The sequence below is a fragment of the Eptatretus burgeri genome, chromosome 7 (genome assembly GCF_056783735.1).
Source record: "Eptatretus burgeri isolate ZD-2024b chromosome 7, Ebu_testis_v1, whole genome shotgun sequence".
NCBI classification, from domain to species: Eukaryota; Metazoa; Chordata; class Myxini; order Myxiniformes; family Myxinidae; genus Eptatretus; species Eptatretus burgeri.
This window is the reverse complement of record NC_140967.1, coordinates 53,916,613-53,939,790: the sequence shown is the minus strand read 5'-3', so window position 1 is coordinate 53,939,790 and position 23,178 is coordinate 53,916,613. Positions and strand designations below refer to the sequence as shown.

General features: G+C 42.6%; 1 protein-coding gene across 2 annotated transcripts in view; it reads left to right on the top strand.

Annotated features, from left to right (window-relative positions):
* SLC66A2 (solute carrier family 66 member 2) overlaps positions 1 to 23,178 on the top strand; it is a 43,283-nt gene that overhangs the window by 10,855 nt on the left and 9,250 nt on the right. The window contains exons 2-4 of one of the 2 annotated variants that reach the window (XM_085888515.1): positions 1,972 to 2,105; positions 12,937 to 12,981; positions 22,326 to 22,542. In XM_085888515.1, coding sequence (XP_085744641.1) covers positions 1,972 to 2,105; positions 12,937 to 12,981; positions 22,326 to 22,542 — 396 coding nt within the window. The remainder of the gene's footprint in view (positions 1 to 1,971; positions 2,106 to 12,936; positions 12,982 to 22,325; positions 22,543 to 23,178) is intronic. The other variant, XM_085888516.1, reaches the window with a different exon arrangement.

Sequence of the window (23,178 nt, the reverse complement as noted above, 5' to 3'; positions counted from 1 at the left end):
AACATTTGGAGATGTGCACTTTTACATGAAATACATAGAATTAATTGTTTGTGTGCTTTTACCATCATGAATTGGGATACAACCATGCGGTTTGCTGGATGTAAAAGAGCATTTCTAAAAAATGTATTGTCTGTCGAGATTTGTCAAGATCATCATTTATTATCATCAGCACAATTCTATGTGATGACCTCCTTGTCATCTGTACCACATTGAGGTGAAACTCTATCTCCTTCCAAGTTTGGTTGAACATTCCTGCATTTACAGTCTTGGTTGAAGCCCTAATTCTCTTCCTCAGATCTGCAATTTCAGTACACCATGTACTTCATATAACCCCTTAGAAAGAAAAAAAAATCCAGAGGGCTTATTTCTGGTGAAATGTGGTGCCATAGAATCTGGCTGTCATGCCAAATCCATTGATAGTAGAATAAATCACACACTATCAGGTGGTGGGGGAGTGGTGGGTGTCCATCCTTTTATAAGATCTTTGGTTGCAGCAGTGTGACCACTCCTCATTTTCATAAATGCCAAGGTGAGCCAATGAAAAAAGCCAATAATTCACAAGGTTTCGGAAAAGCGATGATAATAGAAAACCTATACGCCAAAAAAACCTATAGAAAACTAAGATGCCAAGGTGAACAATGAATAGCCAAGATCTTGTGAAAAAAGCCAAGGAGTGGTCACACTGGGTTGCAGGTCTGCCGATTGCAGGAGTACAAAGTTCTTCAACATATCCAGTTAATTGTTGGACTTGATAGTGCCTCCAGCAAAGATGAATGGCTCATTGACTCGGTTCTGCATTAGGCCACACTACATGTTAACCTTTAGGCTGTCGTGCTCAAGTTCTCAGATATTATGGGAGCCTCAGAGCCCCCGATCCTGACATTGTCATTTAACCTTCCCAGAAACGTGGAAAGTGGACTTGTCTGAGAAGAGCAAATTGTAGGAATCCATAGTCTTTGTCTAAGTGGTCCAAAATGTTCACTGCAAACACCGTGCATCACTTGCTGTCTGGCTTGAGCACCAACACCAGCTAAACCTTGTTTGTATGCGTACAACTGTAATCGTGTATGTAGAACTTCAATGGATGGGGACTATGCTCGAACAACTCAAGAATGTATTCAACATCCTCACCACTTGTGCTTGGCCTCCCCGTCCCTTTCCTCTGCAGGATGCTACCAATCTCCATAAATGTTTTGTTCCACTCACAAATCGTTTTTCTCGACGGTGGCTGCTTTCAATAAGTGCTCCTGAAGGTTTGGTGAACCTGTGCAGCTTATTTGGTTTCTATAAACCAGGCAACATACTGCACTTTTTCTTGTGGGGATGTTATTTGCTCTAACTGTGACGTCACTTGTCACAGGAGACAACTGGAAATTCATAAAATGTCAAACGTTTGAAAAATGTTCTTTCACCTGCAGCCAAAGCACATCATTTTATCCCATTTCATTATTATTATTTTTTTAATTATGGTTTGAATTTGAAATGGTATTTTTGTGGACGTCCTCTGTGTCTGTGAATGTCATTTGATCTGCGATCCCATAATTTGTCACACGGGGCTGAACCTTTTTTCTTTTTCTTTTTTTCGTTCAACCAATTATTTTCCTTTAAGTTCCAGTTTTTGTTCTATCACAAATGGACCATCTTCGTGTGGTTTTGCTTTCCGGAATGCATGAATATTAAATGCCTGAGTACATGCACAAAAATCTTGTTTGTCCATTATGGAACTCATAGATTTGCTTCCTCCACTCACACATATTTCAAACTTTTGTTGCAACCTACTCTTGCACAAAATAAGCTGGAAGTCATAACTTTTAAAACGTCCTCCAAAGTAACATTCCCACTGATAACTTTCAAAAATTGTGTTGACGTTGATGTGAGCCAACATACAAGTATGAGCCAGTTTTAACAGGTGTGTGCACGTGCTGTGTGTGCTTGTGTGTGTTGCTTAATATATATTTTTTGTGAATGCAGGTTTGGTCACGAATTTGAATTCCCACTATTGATGCAAAGCGTAGTGATGATCTTTGCCATGATCCTAATGATTCACCTCTGCACGACTGTGCATGCTTCCTCCGATATTGGTACCAGGCGCCATCACTTTTCAGGTCAGCCCATTAATTCTGCATCTCTTTGACCTGTGAGCCGATTCAGGGAAATGCATTACTCCCCTACCCCTCTCTCATCCCTCATCCCACACCGCTCAAGTAAGATTAATTTTGTTTGAAGGTTTTTCATATTTTGTGCTTGTGCTTTGTCCCTTGGTGCCTCCCATTTTATTTTTATTGCTTTGTTCCCTTCCTTTGAATATTTATCACAATATGCCTCTGCCAATGAAGTCACCAGAGGCATTCTATTTTTAGGGTGTCCATCCAGCTGTCCTTGATAGGTTTTCATTGCCACATTAACTTAAGAATTCCTGAAGGGATCCAAGTCAACTTTGGTACAAGTATGTATAATGAGGCAAAGACGAACTGATTAGATTATGGGTTTTTGAGGTCAAAGGGCAGAGGTCCCGTTTGTTTGAAACTCTGTTACCGAGCTAACTTGTGAACCAGTGATAGGATTTTGACCAAACTTGGTGCAAGTGTTTATTATGATCCAAAGATTAACCTATTAGATTTTGACATCGAAGTTCAAAGGTCAGAGGTCATGTCAAGTAAAAATATGATATTTGATAACAGCTGAAGGGATTTAAATCAAACTTGGTGCAAGTATGTGTATGATGTAATAATGTTGGCAGAGGCATATCGATTGTCGAGTGCCGTTCTAGTTTTACCATGTAGTGTACCGTGCAATACATTTAGACCAGAGAAATGTGTTCAGTAACCATTGCAACCAGCAATGATTTAAAATTCACAATCAAGATTCTCGACTCAAGTGACCTGCGTAGTGCGTATCCTCCATTTTGTTTCTTTTGTTTCAATAAATCTTTCCAGACATTGTGTTGAACAACATTTATTCCCTCTGTCACTGAAGGTGGACAGAAGTTATATATTTTTTTACCTCCGTCTGTTTGTTTGTCGAAGCAGGATACCTCAAAAATTTGTAGTGGATTCGGACGAAATTTAGTGGACAAGTTGGGTGTGTGACAAGGACGAATTAATTAGATTCTGGTGAAGATCCAAATCCAGATATGGTTAATAGAATTTTTAAAGTGATTCTTCACTCTTGAGAAATAGGGCCAAACATGATATGTAGCATAGCGTGATATCTCAAAAAATTATTCACGGATTCGGACGAAACTTGGTGGACAGGTTGGGTGTGTGACAAGAATAAATTGATTTGATTTTGGTGAAGAGCCAGATCCGTATCCAATGGTAGTAAAAAAATATTTGTTTTTTAAAAGTGATTCTTCACAATTGAAAAATGGGGCCAAAAATAGCGATATCTCACGATATCTCAAAAAGTTGTGCACCAAGATGGATTTTAACAAAACTTTGTGGATGAGTTGGGTATGTGCTAAGAACAAGCTGATTTGATTTTGGTTAAGGTCGGAATGTAGATCATAAACTGTTCAGCCTGGTGGAGAACGGGTGTCGTTCTCGTTATATTATGTAACCTGTTCGACCAATAACTAGTAGGGTCAAAAATCAGATGGTGTGTATTACTTGGAATATGTTGTTAAACCTTAATGGATTAATTTTTTGTGGAAACAAGTTGTGGGTTCAAATTCAACTAAAGATAGCAGTAATAAGGATTTTGACTCTGTTTCGAGGAATCGAACTGTTCTCCAAAGAATACGTGACTTTCAAAATGATGTATGAATGCTCACGATGCCTTTTGTGCATGCGCTGTGTTTTTTTTCATCGACCAATTGCTGCTCGAAAAATAATCTCTCTCAACAGCTCCACGCTCCCCCCTTTTATAAGCCCCAGGCGAATAATGGAGTGAGGACCGCAAAGCGATGCTCTGTGACCCAAATCCCACTCCTCAATTGGGCCACAGCGGCTCTCGCCACACCCGCCAAGCTCCGGGACCGGAAACTGGCTCAGATGCCCACCAGCTTCAGCACGGCTCGGAGCTCCTGACTTAACATGGCGAGCACGCACCTTGAGTTGGCACCCAGGCCCCGAATGTGCACTGAGTGTCGTTTCTTTCTCTGCCACCCACAGGCTCCTTCACGAGCCACAATGCACGTTCGGGACTGAACCAAATCGCTGGATCGCCGTTCCCGTAACTCCTCCTCATTGCTTACGGTCTTGCCGTGGTCTGATGACTGGATGTGGGCTTCTGGACGCTCACCCGGGACGTTCTCGGTGAGATGCGGTGGAGCTACATACTCGCATCTGTAGCATGGTCGAGCATCACATGATGCCAAGAACAATGGCCGACGCTGCGCGGTGCTCAAAATGGAGTGGCAAATTGTAGCGATACAGAGGTGCGCGGGGGTGCGGGAGTATTTTCCCGTCTGCAGGAGTATTTTTCCCGTGTGCGGGAGGCGTTTGGCGTCAGTGGTCAGATTTGGTGAGCGAGGTGAGGAGTAAGGTGAGGTGCCAGTTGGGAATTTGCGTGCAGATTTGAATGGAAAATGGCACGCAAATTCCCGGGGAAGGGTTTGCGTGCAACGGGGACGATCCCAGCCACGGGAGACATCGCATTGTCTCTATCAAACAATTTGTCCGTTGAATTGCGTGTATGCTTGAATGCTTGTTGTGCACTTTGCTTAAAAGGAAAGGGGTCAGAGAGCAGATAAGAGATATTTATTAGACCTAACTACGAGTCCCACGCAACGCAATTCGTCCTGTTAAGCCACTAGACATGAGGGAAGGACTAACTAAATGAATACTAATGCAATAACTGCCTGGGGATCACTGTATGTTGGGTGCCATTGCCTTAGTTTTGAGGCATCTGGTTTTGCAGAACTGCAACAATATATAAAGATATGTAGTTACGGATGTGGGGGTAGATGGAAGGATTTAATGAGGAAATTTAGCATTGTGGAGAGTTTATTGGTCCGTGGACGAGTAGCAGCATCTCGATGGAACTTGGTTAGGGAATCTGTGAGCTTAAGTGTTGCGTGTCACCACATGAGGGGTGGTGCGGTGTTAATTAGCCTAGGGAGTAAAAATAAGTTCTCCAGTACGTGATTGCCCTCTGTGATTTTTCCTGATGTTTACCTTCGCAAACTTTGTTGCGAAGGTTATGTTTTGATCGCTGTGTATTTATTTATTTATTTATTTATTTATTTATTTATTTATTTGTGAATATGTTTGTTTGTTTGTTTGTTTGTTTGTTATTCGCATAACTCAAAGTATTGAACTGAATTGCAGCAAATTTGGTGGGATGATTGGTTATTATCCGAGGACCATTTGATTAGATTTTGGGAGCGATCGGGTCAAAGGTCAAGGTCATGAAAAGGTCAAAATCGTCTTTTTTACCATAGCACGGTCAATTTGTATCCAATTTGCATGCAACTAATGCCAAAATGTTCAGAATTCAATGCACCATCTTGTGATATGTGACATGACACAATGACGTAATAACCCTTATTAGCGGTTGGGAGTCAAAGGTCGGGGGGGGGGTCACGACATTGCAAAATGTGCGGTTTTAGTCATAACACGGTCAATTCTTATCCGATTTGCATGAAACCAACACCAAAATGTTGACTGTTCTGTTCCCCACACTCTAATACCAATTTCAAAATTAAGAGTACAAAGGTCAAGGTCGAGGTCATGAAAAGGTCAAAATCGTCATTTTGCCATAGTGCGGTCGGTTTTTTTTTTTTTTTATCCAATTTGCATGCAACCAATGCCAAAATGTTGTGAATTCAATGCCCAATCTTGTGATATACGATATGACACAGGAAATGTAATGATTTTAAGCCATCATAACACATATGAGATGGCAGATGTGGTATGGGATTAAATACCCTCACAATCAATGGTTTCTGGGGTGGGCAAAATGTAGCGTTGGCGAAGGTATGCGCTCTACTGAGTGCCCGTTCTAGTTTTTTTATGTTTCAAGCCAGGCAGTGAATCTGGGAAACTCATCCCTGAAACCACAACAAACAGGAAGCCCCACCTTCCTGGGTTTGGGGGGCGGCTGGACACGCCCCAGAGGTGGAGGATATAGAGAGCACCAGGAGGAGGTTGGGGATCGAAGAGATGGGAGAGGCTGGTGCATTACACATGTGGATTGTGGAAGGCTTTAGTTTGGAAAGGACGGGAGTTCGGCAGAGCACACACATGAGGTCAGTGGATGGACCGCACAAGGCAGGTGGCACCTTTGGAAGAGGAAAGCTGGGACATTTGGAGCCTTCGTAAGTGAAAAGCTGCTTGCAGATTGCCTGGCGTACATCTGCCCAGCTCGAGTAACGGCGCCATTTTGCCTGCCTGTGCACGTGCTGGTGGAGGGCCTCCATTCTGTGTTCGACGGGGATCAGCTCTGACCCAAGCTGAGTACCGGTGCACCACAAAAGGGGGTTTTATTTTCATTTTGTCACCCTTTGTCTGCATCCATATGCGAGGCCTCGATTATCGGAGTTATTTATTTAGTAGTATCATTATTTCCTTTTACATTATCGTCTTGTGAAATATTTGTGTATGTGCATTAAATGTGGTAATTTTGAAGAAACTATTCGTGTAATTGTAGTGAGTTCACGGAAAACCTCCTGTGTATTCATTCCATTCCCAGTACTCCTCCAACCGTCTGCTATTACCTTCCGCAATGCCCTTTGAGCACAGGTTGAAATCTCCGTCGATCAACACATCCACCTCTTAAACTGCTTGGCCGTCCAGGGGCTGTTGGTGTTAACCACCTGGCGACGACAAATTTGGGTCGGGGGTTGGGGGGGGGTTAACTTGGGCCGGCCACCCCCGCGACTATATATATATATATATATATATATATATATATATATATATATATATATATATATATATATATATATATATATATATATATATATATATATATATATATATATATATATATATATATATATATATATATATATATAGATATATATATATATATAGATATATATATATATATATATATATATATATATATATATATATATATATATATATATATATATATATATATATATATATATATATATATATATATATATATATATATATATATAATTTCTTTTTAAGGTGGAGTGAGTGGTCCAGCTTCAGTAGGCGACGCTGTCAACAGCTTCGAAGATCAAAAAAAATTCAACGCTGCTTGAAACTTGTGAAAGTCAACAGCGGTTTGTTTTTGTGCTTGTTGTTCATGTCTTTGGCGGACAGCGTACTACATGACCACCGAGTCCCAGTAAACAATACATTTCACCTTTGACCTCACATGATTACATGAACCTTTTCCCCACAATTAAACAAACCCCACTCATTTGACACCATTTAATACCCCCAGGATACAGTGTTACCTCCAAGATAACCCTGATCTGAAACTAAGCAGGGTTAAAATGCATTGGGATATCAGTGCGAAAAATTCCAAACCCCAGGGGAACAAAAGTGTCATGGGAACTGAAAGCTTCAAATTTATGAAGGTGGTTGTGGGGTAGATTCAGATATACCTCTGATATTTCTTAGTGTGAAAGGGTTCGCTGTATTTGCAATCTAACATATTTCACAAGAGTTCAAAATGTTCACATAGTATGATAAACTGCACATAATATTTGTTTTCTGTGTTTAGGTGATAACTTTTTGAACCACCCACTCCTCTGCTCACCCTTATTTACGACTACATGCTCAACTACATCACGAGATACACTGAACAAAACACACCACCAAACGTGTTCTATCATTGTGCAGGAAGCACCACAGCCTACTGAATGAAACAGGCCATCAGGTCAGGTCAGGTATGGGAGCATATGCCAGAGAAGCACGTCGCTGCATCCACTTTTTGCCGGTACTCCAGGGGCGCCGTCTGGCCATCCCCCAGACAGATGCCTGGCCCATCCCCATCTCTTTGAGATGCTGATCAACCTGCCACAACCAAGAGGCACCTGGTCGGCCCATTGGCCTCCTCAACTCACAAAGGCCTCCTCACTGAGAGAATCTGTTGAGCAGGATCAGCATCAGGAAAACGAGCCACATGTCCATACAGCCACAGCAAATCTCATGTTAGCCTTTTTCACCAACCGCTCGTTGGACACAAAGTCCGACCAGCGATAACCAAGGATTCTCCAAAGAGACTTGGTACCAAAGGAATTAAGTCTCCGTCTCAGATCCCTGGTCAGAGTCCAAGTCTCACATCCATAGAGCAGCCTCGTGTTGGCTTAGTGTTTAGGGTGGCGGCTTGGGATCCTAGGGTCCTGAGTTCCAGCCCCGTCAGCCGCTGAATTAATACACCAGGGGGTGACTCAGCCTGTCATCCTTCCGAGGTCAGCGAAATGAGTACCAGTTCCAGTGTGTGTACTGGTAGAAGGGCACTGCATCAGTGACACAGTCACGCTTCAAGAAATGATAGCTGCTATACGACCACCACCACCATCCATAGAGCAAAACTGGAAGCACCAAGCCCCAAGGACCTGAAGACTCGGACTTTCATCCCCCTGCACAGTTACCGACCGACAGAACCACACCCCATGATCCAGTGAATCCATGCCTCTCCAAACCTGACCCCGACGTCTATTGACCTCTGGCTCACAGCCAGCGAAGACATGTATATCACTGCCAAGCTCGGTGAATCTCTCCATGACCTCAACATCCTTGCCACAAACAGGTACAGACAATATAGCAGCATTGAAGATGTTATTGAAAGCCTGGATCTTAGTTTTGACCCAAGAAACCCATAACCCCAGTAGCTCTGACTCCTCATTCAGCACCTCGAGGGCCCCCAAAAGGATATCTAAAGTCTCCGCAAAGATGACTGCATCATCTGCGAAATCAAGGTCAGAGATCTTGACATTCCCAAACGATGCACCACATCTTGATCTCGCCGACATCCTCCCCAAAATCCAGTCCATGCAAGTTCTGAAAAGTGTGGGGGCTGGAACAAACCCCTGACAAATTCCCCTGAAAGCAGGATGAGAATCACTTGATCACAGGTGATGCTCTACAGTCTACCCTCTCACAGATCCCTTGCACACAGGCCTCCTTGTCCACCCTCAGCACACGCACAGTTTTATGCCTCAAATCCGTGAACAGCTCAGCCCCCCCCTCCCAGAATGCCCACTCAGCCTGTTTGCAAACTCCTCAGCTATCCTATCATCCTTGAGCTTGCTGGCATCCAGCCTTGGCTGGGATGGAACCATTTTCTTGGATTTGAGCTGCAATTTCAGAGTTGCTACAACAAGCCTGTGGTCGATGTTGAGGAACTGAGCACTCTGGTAGACCCTGCAAATATAGATCATCCTCCAGCGACCATCAACGAGCACATGGTCAACCTCCTTTGCCACACCACCAGCGTTGGAATACCAAGTCCAGCGATGAGCCTGTGGCCACTGAAACCATGAAGCAGCCACCCTAAGTCCATGACTTCTTGCAAAGTCAAGGAACTTAGTGCTATTCTGGTTCACAGTTCCAGACCCATGGGGACCAACACATGTCTCATAACCATCCCCATCAGTGCCAGTTGATCCATTGAAATCTCCCAATATGAGAAGAGTATCTCGCCAGGGGCACCGATCAACCACAGACTCGAGCGCGGCATAGAATCTGTCCTTCATTGTGAGATCACTCGACTCAGTCGGAGCATATACAAAGACCAGGGAAATAACACCCACAGAGTGACAAATCCTTCATCTCATAATATGCTCATTGACCATTGTGACTTCACTTATAATTGGAGTCAGCTTATTGGACACAGCCACAGCAACTCCTTGGGCTTGGTAACCATCAGAGCAAAAAGACCAATAGTAGGTGTAACTACCCACCATGATCTCGCCACTATATCGTCTCTGATTCTCAGAGTGCTGCAATACCGATGTTCAAACGCTGAAGCTCAAATGATAACAGAGACAGTTGATCATCCTCTCTAAGGTATCGGACATTCCAGGCACCCACCCGAAGGGAGTGCCTCAGGTTAACCCAAGGAGACTGCCGTCTGGTGGACGACACCTTAGCACCACTCCGCCACACACCACCTCAATCTGACCAAGGGAGTTTACCCCATGCTTTTCCTCATATCAAGGAGTAGGGGTCCTGAAGGCTTTGCCCCAATCCTGTCATCCAGTGAGCTGCCCTGTGAAGGGCAGCAACACAGGAGGTACTCCCACGGAGTGGGTTTTCAGTTTTCTTTGCATTTGTGGGTTATGCGGAATGAAGTGCTTCACGGTGGCCAGAGTGCAAATCCTGCCACCAGCCTCCTAAAAAATGTAACCCAACTGCAGGACGTCTGCAGATTCAGTTCGGCACTAGATATGGATGGTAGTTGGCTCACAAGGGACTCCTCCGCCCTTTAACGAACCCAATCATTCAAGCTGAGCTGGTTTTCAAACTCGACGATAAATTGGCCCAGTCTTGTGGATACCAATTTCAATCGATTAAATGAGGGACTGTATTCATGGGACAGCAGAATTATGCTTGGAACATAATCATGTGAGTATCCTGACTGGTTTTCCGAAAACATTCACATGATCCAACCAGCAAAAACCCATGGTATTCAAGGTTGCATGCAAAACTCCTGAAACTAAAAGATGAATTTGATTGCTATCAAAAGCAAGTGCAAATCAAAATCAAAACTTGTGCATGAATCGATCAGCAGAAAAGTAGCCAAAATTCAACAATACAGTATGTGGACAGTCATGACTCCAAAAACTTTTATTGATCTGTCGAAGAGATTTATGGACTGAGAATAAAAGGATCTGCAGCGCTATAATCTGCAGAGTGCAGTCAGCTACTCACCAATTGAACCGGTCCTCATTCATGAGGAAGACCACTTGTGACCTGCCAAACAGACCCTCGACGATCAATGATGAGTCCATTGATTTCTTTCTGCAACATCTTATCCTGGCCCTGCATAGGTGCATCTCCAACTGGTGTGGAAGTGCAGTTGGTGGTGAAAACCTTATTGAATGGTAAAGCCCCAGGCAAAGATGGCATGGCGCCCAAAGCCTTTCCACATTGTAGCTCCCAATTACTTCACAGTCGAACAGTTATACATACATATTTGTTATGATGAAAGATGCAGCTTACAGCAGATTCAAGATGCTCTGATTGTTGCCATTTGCAGGAACAAAGGAAACATTGAAATGTGGAAACCATTGCAGTATCACGCAACTCCCCATTGCCGGTAAAATTCTGGCAAAAATAATCCAGAAGAGAATGGCTAACAATTTGCTTCATGGTGCCACATCCAAATGACAATCTGGCTTCTGAAATAAGTGCAGCACTATCAACATGGTGTTTACCACCCGTCAGCGGGAAGAAAAGTGCATGAGCAAAATATCGGCCTTTATGCTGTTCATGGAACTGCCTAAAGCATTTGGTGGAAAGAAGAGCACTCAGGAAGATTCTGGCCAAGTCTGAGTGTTTAACAAAGCTTTTATCCATCATTCGACAATTTATTGGTGGAATGCCTGGCAGAGCATGTGCAGACATCAAGTATTCTGAAAATTTCCTGATTATAACTGGAGTGTAGAAAGGCTGTTATTGTGCCAATCCTCCATGCTTTATTCTTCTCGTCCATGCTAAATGAAGCACTGTAGAAACAATTACATCAAGTTAGAATAGATTGTTGGATGGTTGGACTCTCTCAAGATTGTGCGTGTGAACTAAAATCTCACATTTGCTGATATGAGTCTTGAAATTCGCAGATGTCTGTGGTTTGTTTGAGCATATAGAGGAAGACCTGCAATCACTCCTGGGCAGTTTTTCTTCAGCTGAGAAATAGAAAATTTGTATTCTACATCGGTGGAAGTTATGTGCCAGCCTCCCTGTCGGTAGCAGCCATACAGCCCCAGTGAGCACCATCGATGGAGAGCTGCTGAAGACAACTAATGACTTTCCAATGTGAGGCCCCGCGAGGAGGAGTGATGGAAGCGACATTTTTAATGAAATGATGATAGGCTCGGATGATAGGGGAAGGGCTAAAATAGTGCTATATGGCATTAACTCCAAAATGGCCGATGTGTCCCTTCCATCACTCTTCCTCGCGGCACCTCATATATTGGTGGTATTCTTTCAAATGATGCTCAACTTGATAAAGAACTAGTAAACTAGATTCCCATGGGTGACAAATCATTTGGTCGCTTAGTCAACGAATATGGTAAAACCACGACGTCAATTTGACTCCAAAGATCTCACTGAACAATGCAACATTGGTTTGCAAACTTCTGTGTGGCTGTGAAACTTGAACGCTTTATAGTCACCATGTCAAAAATGCCTTATGCTTAGTCATTGCCTTGGTGAAACCCTAATAATGTTCTTGGTGAGGGAACCATGGTGCATCAAAAAGTTTTGTTGTTTTGTTTTGTTACAGGGACTAAACCTCATGGAAGAGTTGGAACACAAATTGCACACACGTATGAAGATAAGTACATTAGAAAACACTGGGTTGACTTCTGAAACGGCCATTATGCTTGGGGGAAGTGACATCACTTTCCAGAGCACTCGGTACCAGCGATGCCATCTTTTTATGATGTCGCTTTTCTCTCCACACTCAACGTGGTGACTGAGGAGGAGTTTTCTCCTCTTCATAGATGCCAACTGATGGGGGTATATCTTGATATTTCATAACATTTGTATAATCTTCCACAACATTCAGTTGTACAGGCCTTTGACTGCTAAAAACTGTTAAATCATGCTGTTTGTAGGGGTGACTAAAGTTAAGTTTCCTGATTTTTGCAATGGGTGTGCAAAGCTTTGTTCGCCGTGGTAGGTATTTATCCTGCTTTCCTTCATTTGCATGCCTTCCCACAGCATGCTGCACATTGCATGGGTAATTACCATGTCTTTTAGTCCATAATTGGTAGAAGTAAATGACAACTGACTCTCTTTGGCTTGTGCATCTGTTTATCGCCTCGCTCCATGCCTGCAGAAAATAACTTGGAATCTCTTGCCCTTCCCTGGAGAGCTCGTCTTGGTAGGTACTGCCTTGTTGACTTTGAATAACAAAGGAAGATAAAGTGTGTTTATGTCAACTGTATTAAGCCTCTCCTTCATTCCTTCCATTTTATTAATTCTTCCAGGATTTGTATGGGAAATGTGGCCAGGTGAGGTCAAAAATTCCACCATTTCCGAATGTATATTAAGATAGTGGAACGTTTGACCCTGTATCCCCATATGTCCCCAACCCCCACAAAGAATGCTCTGTTCTCTCCTTTTTCTTCCATATCTCTCAGTATTTCCCTTTCCCTTTTTAACTTATGGAAGTCATAGTTAACATTTGTCTGTACTTTAATTGCTTTTGTAGTTGCAGTACTTGAGTGAGGAAAAACGAATGAAATGTGGTTTTGTATAAAGTAAGAAGGAAAATGGAATATTATCAAAGAATATATCTTACTACTTCAATATCTTTTTCTCAGCAGGTGGCACCCTCCGATAAGATATGTAATCATCAGCTAAAAATGAGAATTTTGGGAGTTCTGGTCTTCTCTTATATTGTGACAAAACATTGTTGCATTTTTGGTTTAAAACTAACTGTGCTTATCTATAGATAGATAATCTTGAAATTATCAAGAGAACTACACAAAAGCATATTTACCAACCAATGTTCTCTGAGAGATGAATCACTTGTTGGTGTAGCATATGTTAGTTATTTGAATGATGAGCCTTTGTCTATCTTCGTGCACGATGTTTAGGAGCTATCTTCAGATCAACACACATTTTCAACCTCCCACTCCCTTTCCCACACTATGGTTGGTGGCATTTGAAAATTCTTTTTTGTGTCTATAATACTTAAATGGCCTCTTAACTTTTTTAATTTGGGATTTGTGGACTTGGAGAAGGCCTACAACACTGTCCTGAGAGAGATGGTGATGGTGACACTGAGATGGTGCCAGAAGCAGAAGTTAGGTTGGTGGAAGGAATGTACAAGGGAACGAAGGGAAGAGTTTTGGTTGGTCCTGGGATGTCTGAGGAGTTTAGCATGAACATTGGTTTGAGGCAGGGAAGCACTGTCAGACCACTCCAGTTTATCACTTAGTGGTGAATTTTTTTTGTTGCTAAAAAGCAGGCTCAAGTGGGCTGGACACATGGTGGGGATGGAGGAAGAGAGACTGCAAAAAGAGAGTGGATAGCTTGAGGGAGCAAGGTATGAGGAAAAGAGGTAGACTGTAGTTGAGATGGAAAAATTGTGTGAGGAGGGATATCAGTAAGGTAGGGGTGGTTGGAGAGTGGAGAGAGTTGGCTGAGGACGGGAAAGTAGAGGAGTACCGTGGTCGAGGCAGGGCAGAAGCTTGGTACCATTAAACCTCCTCCTCCTTATAAAGGGTAGAGAAGGAGAAGAAGACTACTGCTGGCATTTCCTTTTATTTTTTTTATTTTTATTTTTGAAATCTGAAGTTCATATTGACATTTAAAGTTCACTGTGGAGAAAATTGACTGTGCATTGATGGTTTAACACTCACTTTTAATTTTCTGGGAACATGAATCACACGCATCATCTATTTTTGAAAATGTTAGTTAGCACTCACAAGATAATTGGATTCCTTCATTGGTTTCACTCCAAATTGTCAAATACCACGTTCTCCATCCATCCATTAGGATCATACTCTGTACAGAGCATTGGTGCTGCCAAAGCAGTCTCCTGGGCTATTGGGCAGAATCCTGGACAGGTCGCCACTCCAACGCAGGATACTTGAATGGCTCAATCATCCCAGCATTCTGGCACTCATTTTGCCGACCTCAGAAGGATGACAGGCTGAGTCGACCCCACCTGGTATTAATTCAACAGCCAAGCGGGATTTGAACTTGGGACTCGAGGATCCCAAGCCCACCACCCTCACCATGAAGCCAACACCAGGCATAACCGCATACTGCTATCTCCAATTACATCTTATTTATTCCTGGTGTGTTACCTTTGATAATTCTTGTAAACTTTATAAAGCAAATGTGTTTTGCTACCAAATAATACAAACATTTGTTTTGAAATCCAGAAATCGAGGCTGAGGGAGAAGCTAATAAGCGATAAAGGACAGCAGTTTCACTGATTGACAGAGGATCAAAGGATGACAAGGAGACATGAACACATCACACGTGATGGAAAGCAAATTTGCGGGAGGGCGTCGGTGAGGGTAGAATAGAGTGGGGGTGAGTATGGGAGAAATAATGAGGTGATGATAGGTAGCACCTTTGAAAAGCTGGAGGGAGGGGCATGAAACAACAGATGCAGATGCAAGAGCAGATGAAAGAATGGAGGTCAGCGTTCGTTTTGAAGCAGGAAGGGTAACCAGGAAAAACAATTTAAAAAAAAAATTAATATCAAGCCAAAGGAACTGAAGGAAAAGTTAGGAGAAAGGTTTGATCAGGAGAGCTTATTGATCTGGGCATTGAACTGCTATGTTGTATGTCGTTGGTCCAGCAGAAAGAGGAAGTTGATACCATAGTTTATTGGTGTGAGGAAATAAAAAGGATGCACATTTATTGGTTCTGCACATATGCAAAGATTAAGGAAGATTGGCTGAATATGGGTGTGTGGAGTGACAGCATCTCAAGGAGGGAGGACTTGTAGGTCATAATCTGCAGACTAATGACCTTGGTGGTAGAAGGACAGAGAGGTAACTGCTCTATTATGGGTTGGATGCTAAAGACTGACAACATGTGAGCTCTAGCCTGAGACTACTCGACCAAATATGCACAGAGATGGAAGAGCTCCACCCCAATTGTGTGAGTGGTAATCCATCATGGGGCAAACTTGATATTTATAATCTCCACAGTTGAGAAGAAGTAACTTACTTTTTCACTGTGAAAATAAATGCCAATTTACAGGAAGCTTTTCTGGCAAAAGTTACAATTGGGTATTTCAGGACAGATCAGAGGAAATTGCAATTTCCCAGATTGATGACTGTGAAAGTATGTGAGTGATGTGCTCGACATGAAAAGAGAGTGAAGATTGTTTTTGATTATTTGAGATGAGAAGGATTGCGTCTCGGTGAGGATGAATGTAACCAAGTTGTTTGAGCCCCATTCCAATATTGAGGAGAGATCAGAATGTAGAGTGTTGGCTGTTGAAGTGTGGTTTGTAATCAATGACTGGGAAGAAGACAAAATATTTGAAGTTGACAGATGAGTGGAGAGATGACATTGGAATCGGGATGAATTGGGTATATAGTGGTTCAAACAATGTCATTAATAAAAAGAAGGGCCATGATTAGTGAGATTAGCCCATGAAACTCAATGTCTTAAAGCTGGTACCAGCCATGCAGGTATCAATAGAACATCCTGTAAAGAATATTTCCAGGCAGGTAATGAGGGGAGTAGGACTGCTATACTGGGGTAGTTTAGTAAGGTATTTATGCCAGACTTTATCAAAGGCATTGAGGTATCTCATAATGCAACAACCGGATTCTCTCCAAATGTCTCCAGGGCAAAAGACTACATACTGGTGACATAAGTAAGTATATCACCAGTAGATCTGTTTTGATGGTTGCAAAGCAAAGTTGAATTTTCAAGGATAGACAGAGGCTGCTTAATGACAACAGTTTAGTAACCTTGGAAAGGGTTGATGTTAGACAATTGGGCAGTAATTCCATGGAATAGATTTATCACTTCTTTTTTAGACACAGGGAATATATTTGCTTGCTTCCAAGGTGCAGGAAAGATCCTTGTTGAGTAGGAAAGTTTATACGGTCGAGTCGGAACAGGAGCCAGTTCAAGGGCGCGTTTCTTCAAGACGATGGATTGGGTGCCATCAGGACTATTTGCCTTTTTGGTGTCCAATTTGAGAAGGGTTTTGCAAGACTTTCCTCGAAAATATTCTGGAGGCATGATTATAATGGATGTGGGGTCAGGTGGAGTCTTCCCAGAGTCACCAGATTAGCAAATGCAAAAAGAATGGCAAAGGTGTCTGCCTTCATTTTGCATGACAAGAAACTTGCAGAGTACCCACCCTACAGGTGATCTTGTTCCAAGCATGCAACATGTTATTCTGATGCATGCCTCTATTTTGGTGGAATATAGGCAACTGACAGCTCTGTGTAGGCAAAAAAAACCCCATGTTACGTGCATGAAGCAAAAACATACCTACTGCTTATAATTCAAAACATCTGCACTGGAAAACGTGGGGACAGGAATGCTGTTCTGTAAATGGAGGAGACTTGTAATACCCTCTCCCACCTGGAGGCAGCGATACACATTTACATCGAGAGTTTGCATCCCCACCCTCACGCCCTCCAGACCACCGACAAAGATAAAAACACCCATCTACATTTATTGGGGTCATGCGAATCCTCTAAACTCTAAAGCAAGTCTGGATGTAATCAGCCCAGAACTGTAGGAGGAGTAGTGTGACAAACAAATGCCAGTCCATGAATTATAGTGACGATAAAGCCATCAGTGTTGATGGCAGGTGGGAAGAAAGATGCACAGACGTTTCAGGAGATAGATTAGGCAATGAATCAAAAATCATGACTTTCTTAAGAGCAAGAGGCAGTTTAAGAGTCGAATGGAAATTGAAGAGTTCTTTAACTTGACTGATACCTGAAGTATAGCGGTTGCGTGCTTTGATATAGAGTTCATGAGTTTGTTTATGAGGTACAGACTTCTACACTTGGCAACGAAGGATTTTTTTTTGTGAACTGTGACAGAGCAGTGATGGTTGCACCATTTTGGACATGGCATTTTACCACATTTGATAGGGGGCTGGCATAATATCTCAGAGGTACACACACTTGACTGAGCCATTAGCCTGGGTTCAAATCTCGGCCCAGCTATAAACTGTCAACCTGGTGTCTTGCAGGCGGGACGAGGCATCAATGTATGCACCGTTCCTTGGATGTACGTTAAACTGGGCATCCTATCTGCCAGCATTAATTGGTGGACGTTAAAAACCCCTAAGAGTCCTTCGCAAATAGTAGGCGAGCGATCACTGGCACCCTGACAAAATTCCAAATTCCTGTTCTTACATCGAGGGGACACGAACCACATCAGACACACAGCTGTGCCAATGCTCTCAGCAATGATGTAACCAGCAGCCACATACTGCATACCAAGTTAAGAGGTTTGATAGATTCAGGTATAAACAACCACGTACCAAAAAAGATATCGGTTAGAATAATTATCTGGAGAGAAATAATATTATTTTCAAGGGAGTTGTGAATCATTTTGGCATGGTTAATCCCAGTTGGTACGAACAAATCGACAAAGTAAGCATTTTGTGGAGGGATGTGATTTGGAGAGTGTGAAGGGTTGGTTAAAGAAATTAAACATCGGTTTGAGGAGTCAAGGGGCGCTTTTACAGAAACCTGAGAATATAGCATTCGGGTTATCTTTCGGATGATCGGAGATATTTGTGTGGTCTGTGACAAGCTGAGGAAGGGCCTTTATAATGGTGAATGCTTCAGATTCTTGTCCATTTCGGTTGGAGACATGAAGGAAGAAGCCAAGTGGAATTGTGAATATTGAGATTACTAAGTGCAGTGATTTCATAGGATGAAAAGTTTTTGAGTAGAGACTTTTGAGATGTTCAGATGTTCCAAGAGTTTGGAATAATTGCCACCATTTGGAGAAGGATAGACACAACAAAGAAATTTGATGAGGTTTAAGCGCGAACGTCATCCAAAGAAGCAAAAAAAAAACAATTGGAGAAGTACAGTTGACTTGAGATGCTGAATTTTTTTTGTGCCAACATGCAGTAAGTGCCTGACGTCAGCTTTGAAGCCAAATTAATGGTGGAGTTGGTAGCAAGAACACTGGAGATAATTACATTCACTTGGCTCTGCTGTGTGAGTTTATATAAGGACAAGGAGGTGAGGTTTAGATGATTGAAGGGTGGTGGTGCAGAGTTGACATTTGAGTGAAGTCCATGGATGTTTTTTTTGTAGGATATAGGAAAGGATGTGGGACAAGCCTATTCTGCATGATGGACCAGAGTGAATTTGGTTTTTCTGATGTTGTATGCCATTAGTTATAAGAAGGGAAAAGATGTATGCATGCTGGAGTGAGGGCACCAAGTTCAACCAATGAAATTCAACCAGGATCAAATGGGCTCCTCAAAATCGCAATTTTGATGCCTCTTCCAGTCACAAACTGATAAATGGGACTCAAGATTATACACTGGGGTGATTAGTCAGCCTTTCTGGATGATAAACCAGGGTCTGGGCTCTTGGTTGTCTGGCAGCTGGGTTGCAGTCTGTAAACTTCATCAGTACCCTCTGCAAATTGATGTAGCTCCAAAAGTTTCACCACCCACTCCAGAGACTGACAATAGTAAGCCAATGAACATCCATAATGTGGTGTGGTTACGGAGAGAGGTGCGGGATTCTGTAAGAATGTATGTGGCTTGCATGTGCTGAGGGAAGATGGAGGGATGAGAGGGCAGGAGAAGAAATGCCAGAAGTAAGGCTATTTGTAAAACAGAGTCCACAAAACTGCATCTGGTGGGTGAGAATCGGACGTTGTTAATCGGCCTCCTCCAGAGGAGTACCAAGAACTTCAAGAGCCTTGGATTTGATTGTCTCCAGGCGAGAAGATGGGATGTAGCTGTATCAGTCTGGAAATGGGTCCAATACTCAAGGATTAAAGCTGTATGCTAATGAACTCTTGGTAGTTCAGAATGGACTTTGCTTTGCAGAGAATTCCAAGCATCGGCCTGGTTTGTAATCCAGTTGAGAAATGTGGTTCTCCCAATGCAGGTCGTGACATTGTGAGGCTTCGGAGCTCCAGGGACTGTATTTCTTCCAGGGGTTGATTACAGAAGTAGAGTGGATGGTGAAGGGTGTTTGAAAGCTGGTCCTTAGGCCTAAGTCACATTTGCTCTACGGCGAGGATACGGAGGCCGTACGCCCTCTGAATTGACAGAAACGTGCGGTGGCCTCAGGGTGGCCCTACGCCGTTTGGCTATATTTTACAGGCCGTAAGGTCACCGTGGAATTGTAAGGCGGAGTTATAACTTTTTTCATTTCTACGTTCGCCGTAGCAATTCGACAAGCCGAAACAAAAGAAATAGTAAAATTAATTAATTAATTAATTAACCCATTTGTTACCTTCCGTCTGGTCGCACGTTCGCCTTAGGAACGTGACCATACGGTCCCAAATCAAAGACCGTACGGCAACCCCACGTTTTCGGTCTCCACAATTTATAAAAACGCCGTGCGGCTCCCCGAAAAATAAAAACATGTGTGACTGTGGAAATACTGCGGCCGCCGTATAATTGCTAATGGCCGTAGATTTTGGAGACCCCACGGCTGCCGTGGCAAATGTGACTTCGGCCTAAATACGCCGTGCGGCTCCCCGAAAAATAAAAACATGTGTGACTGCTACATTGTGTGACCGTGGAAATACTGCGGCCGCCGTATAATTGCTAGTGGCCGTAGATTTTGGAGACCCCACGGCCGCCGTGGCAAATGTGACCTAGGCCTAATGAAGGGACAGAGCGAGAGCATTGGATTGTCCTCCATTGAAAGATGTGTTTCATGAAGTAGCTCACTAATGACCTTTTTTTTTCCATTTCTTTATGGACAGACGCTGTAGTAGCTGATGACTCAAAAGTCTAGAGTAGTTTACTATCCTTCCACTCAGACTGGAGTCTTTTGCCAAATTTACCAGGGGACCCGTCCAGAGAAAACACGATGTTGTTAATGTATACCGAAAAATAAGACCGTTCCAAAAACTTGTCTCTCTTGAAGCTGGTGTGCGACGAGGACATCTCAAGACGATAAAAATCCATCAGGAGAAACCTGTGGTTTCCACTCACAGAGAAATTCTGAGCACCATTATAGCAGATGCCTCAAAAGTCAGGCTGTGTGCCAAACTAATGAAAGCTCAAGAGATTGTGCCGATGCATGTTTTGAGATTTGGTGTATCATCTCTCTATTTAATGAAAGGAAGTTTTAGTTTTTCTTGCATTGTCAGTTGGCATTTTACATCGTTTTCTGGAAACGAAGCTTTTTCAATGTCAGACTTGAGCCATGAACGAATGGCTCTTTGTCCTCGAGGAGCTTTCGTTCACAATGATTAATATTTTATCCAGCCCAGGAAAACGTATGGTAACACAGCTTATTTTTTTTCGAATGCCTCTGTATGCTGTCATTACAATGAGGAAGAGTGGGATGCTGCAAAGGGAGGTGCAGGTGGTGGGATTGTGGACGCTCGAGATTTGAAGAAATACTTCAGCTTGTCCTGCACTTGATATGGCACTGAGGAAAATAATAATCCAAACAGCCCTCTATTCTCACAGCATACCGTACTTACATACAACTGTACCTGTATCCCATTACATGATGTTGAAACAATAATCTTCTGCAAGAATCTTCAGGATTGAAGGAGGCAGAATAACCATAATAAGAAACCAAATAACTGATCTGACTGATCTTTATTATAAAAGTAACTGACCGGTTTAATAACTATCCGGATCAACAGCTGAGACCTGTTCTTCGAAAATGATTTGACCCTTTAAACCAAAGAGATTTGCTTTGGGAGGTAGTGGTGGTGGAGGAGAGGTCCTGGAGATTGAGATGCAAGTTAACATCTCTTGCCTGCTCTCACCCAGCCCTTGTTGAGGCTTTTTTTTTTAATGATGTGTTTAATTTTAATGTGGAGTTTGATCTGAAGGTGACGCAACTTGGGCCGCTTTCTTGCAGTGCAGTGTGTGATGGACTTTCCTATTACCGGGCGCAAATCATGGAATTTGTGATCCGTCTCCAAGGTCCTCCGCACAGGTTTCCAGCAGTCAAGGGGTTAACAACAATACCCCATTTTGCCTCCGACTTGCAGTTTATTTTGGGGGGGCTGGCATCCATTAAGCTCTTTACAAACCCATTATTGAAGTTCCAGATGTTTCATAATATCTGCTCGTTCATTTTTGTGACATTGCTGTCGAGATTAATTTGATGCAATGTTTTGATTTTGCCGTTGTTTTAATCTGTATGTTTAATATGAACTGCAAAAATGTTTTTGTGTCAATATTATATAGAGGAGATTGTGCCAAAGCTCTACTCCACTGCAGTCGTCTCTCATTCCTTTTTTTTTTCTTCTTCTGATGTAGCTTCATCTGTTGAGTTTTTTTTTTGTCTTCGTCCTTCGAGGGCGAGATAAATCGTGTTTGGCTGAATTTTATTTTCTTTTGTACATTTTCACCTGTGGATTTTTATTTTACAGTTCTGCTCGTTTCATATTATGGTTGTGCTTGGACGAACATGTCAGTCTCTGGAGTGGCATTTTAGATTATTTGAAGGAAGGCTTGTATTAAGGATGAAGTATGTCTTGTTTGCTTTAAAAAGTTTTTTTATTATTATTACTTTCCCCATATCATTTCTCATCACCTGTCAGATCTGCAGCTGCGCTATTTTTGGTGCTGGAGTCGCTTTGTGGACTATATACAATGCATTTGCGTGTTCTCTTTGCTTGCCACCATCATTGCATTCCTGCTCCGCTCATCACCCATTTGCATCGAGGCCATTGGTTTCCTTGCCCTCTTCACAGAGGCAATGCTTGGTGCTCCTCAGCTCTACCACAACTACCACAAGCACTCCACCGATGGCATGAGGTAGTTGGCATCAGGTGCACCCGAATACCTCTTACATAGTTTTGCTTTCCATTTTATCGATGCACAAGTGAGGGGCCATACTGTGTGCCATTTATTTTGCCTGGCCATGAGAAGCTTTATTTAAAAAATTTCCACCACTATATTGGTACAGGAAAGTGACTCCCATGGGTGTTTGTTCTTCCCTCTCCCTCTCCCTCCTCTCCCTACTTTCTCTATCCTTTCTCTTTCTCTCTGTAAAATCTGGAAGTTCATCATGCATAAATTTTGTTTACATGCTTGATATCCTGTGACTGCCTGACACGATATCACCACTTGAGTGCACATGTGATGCACCACATTCACACTGCTACTTTAAATCCCTTTTCTGTGACTCGACAGTATTGCAATCTGTTACTGCATAATATTTATTATCATGCCATATCTAAGTGTGTTTATCTTGTATGCACTCCTAAACCGCTGGACAGAATTAGTTGAAATTTGTTGGTTGTACTTGGAGTGTGCTCGGGAAGTCTTGTTAAAAAAAAAAAAAAAAAATTTATAGTCAAGGGAATTGCGGGGGGAAGTGTGTAGGAGAGGAATGCAAATTCGCAACCTCAATACATTTTCTTTATAAATTCTCCACATGAAAAAAATATT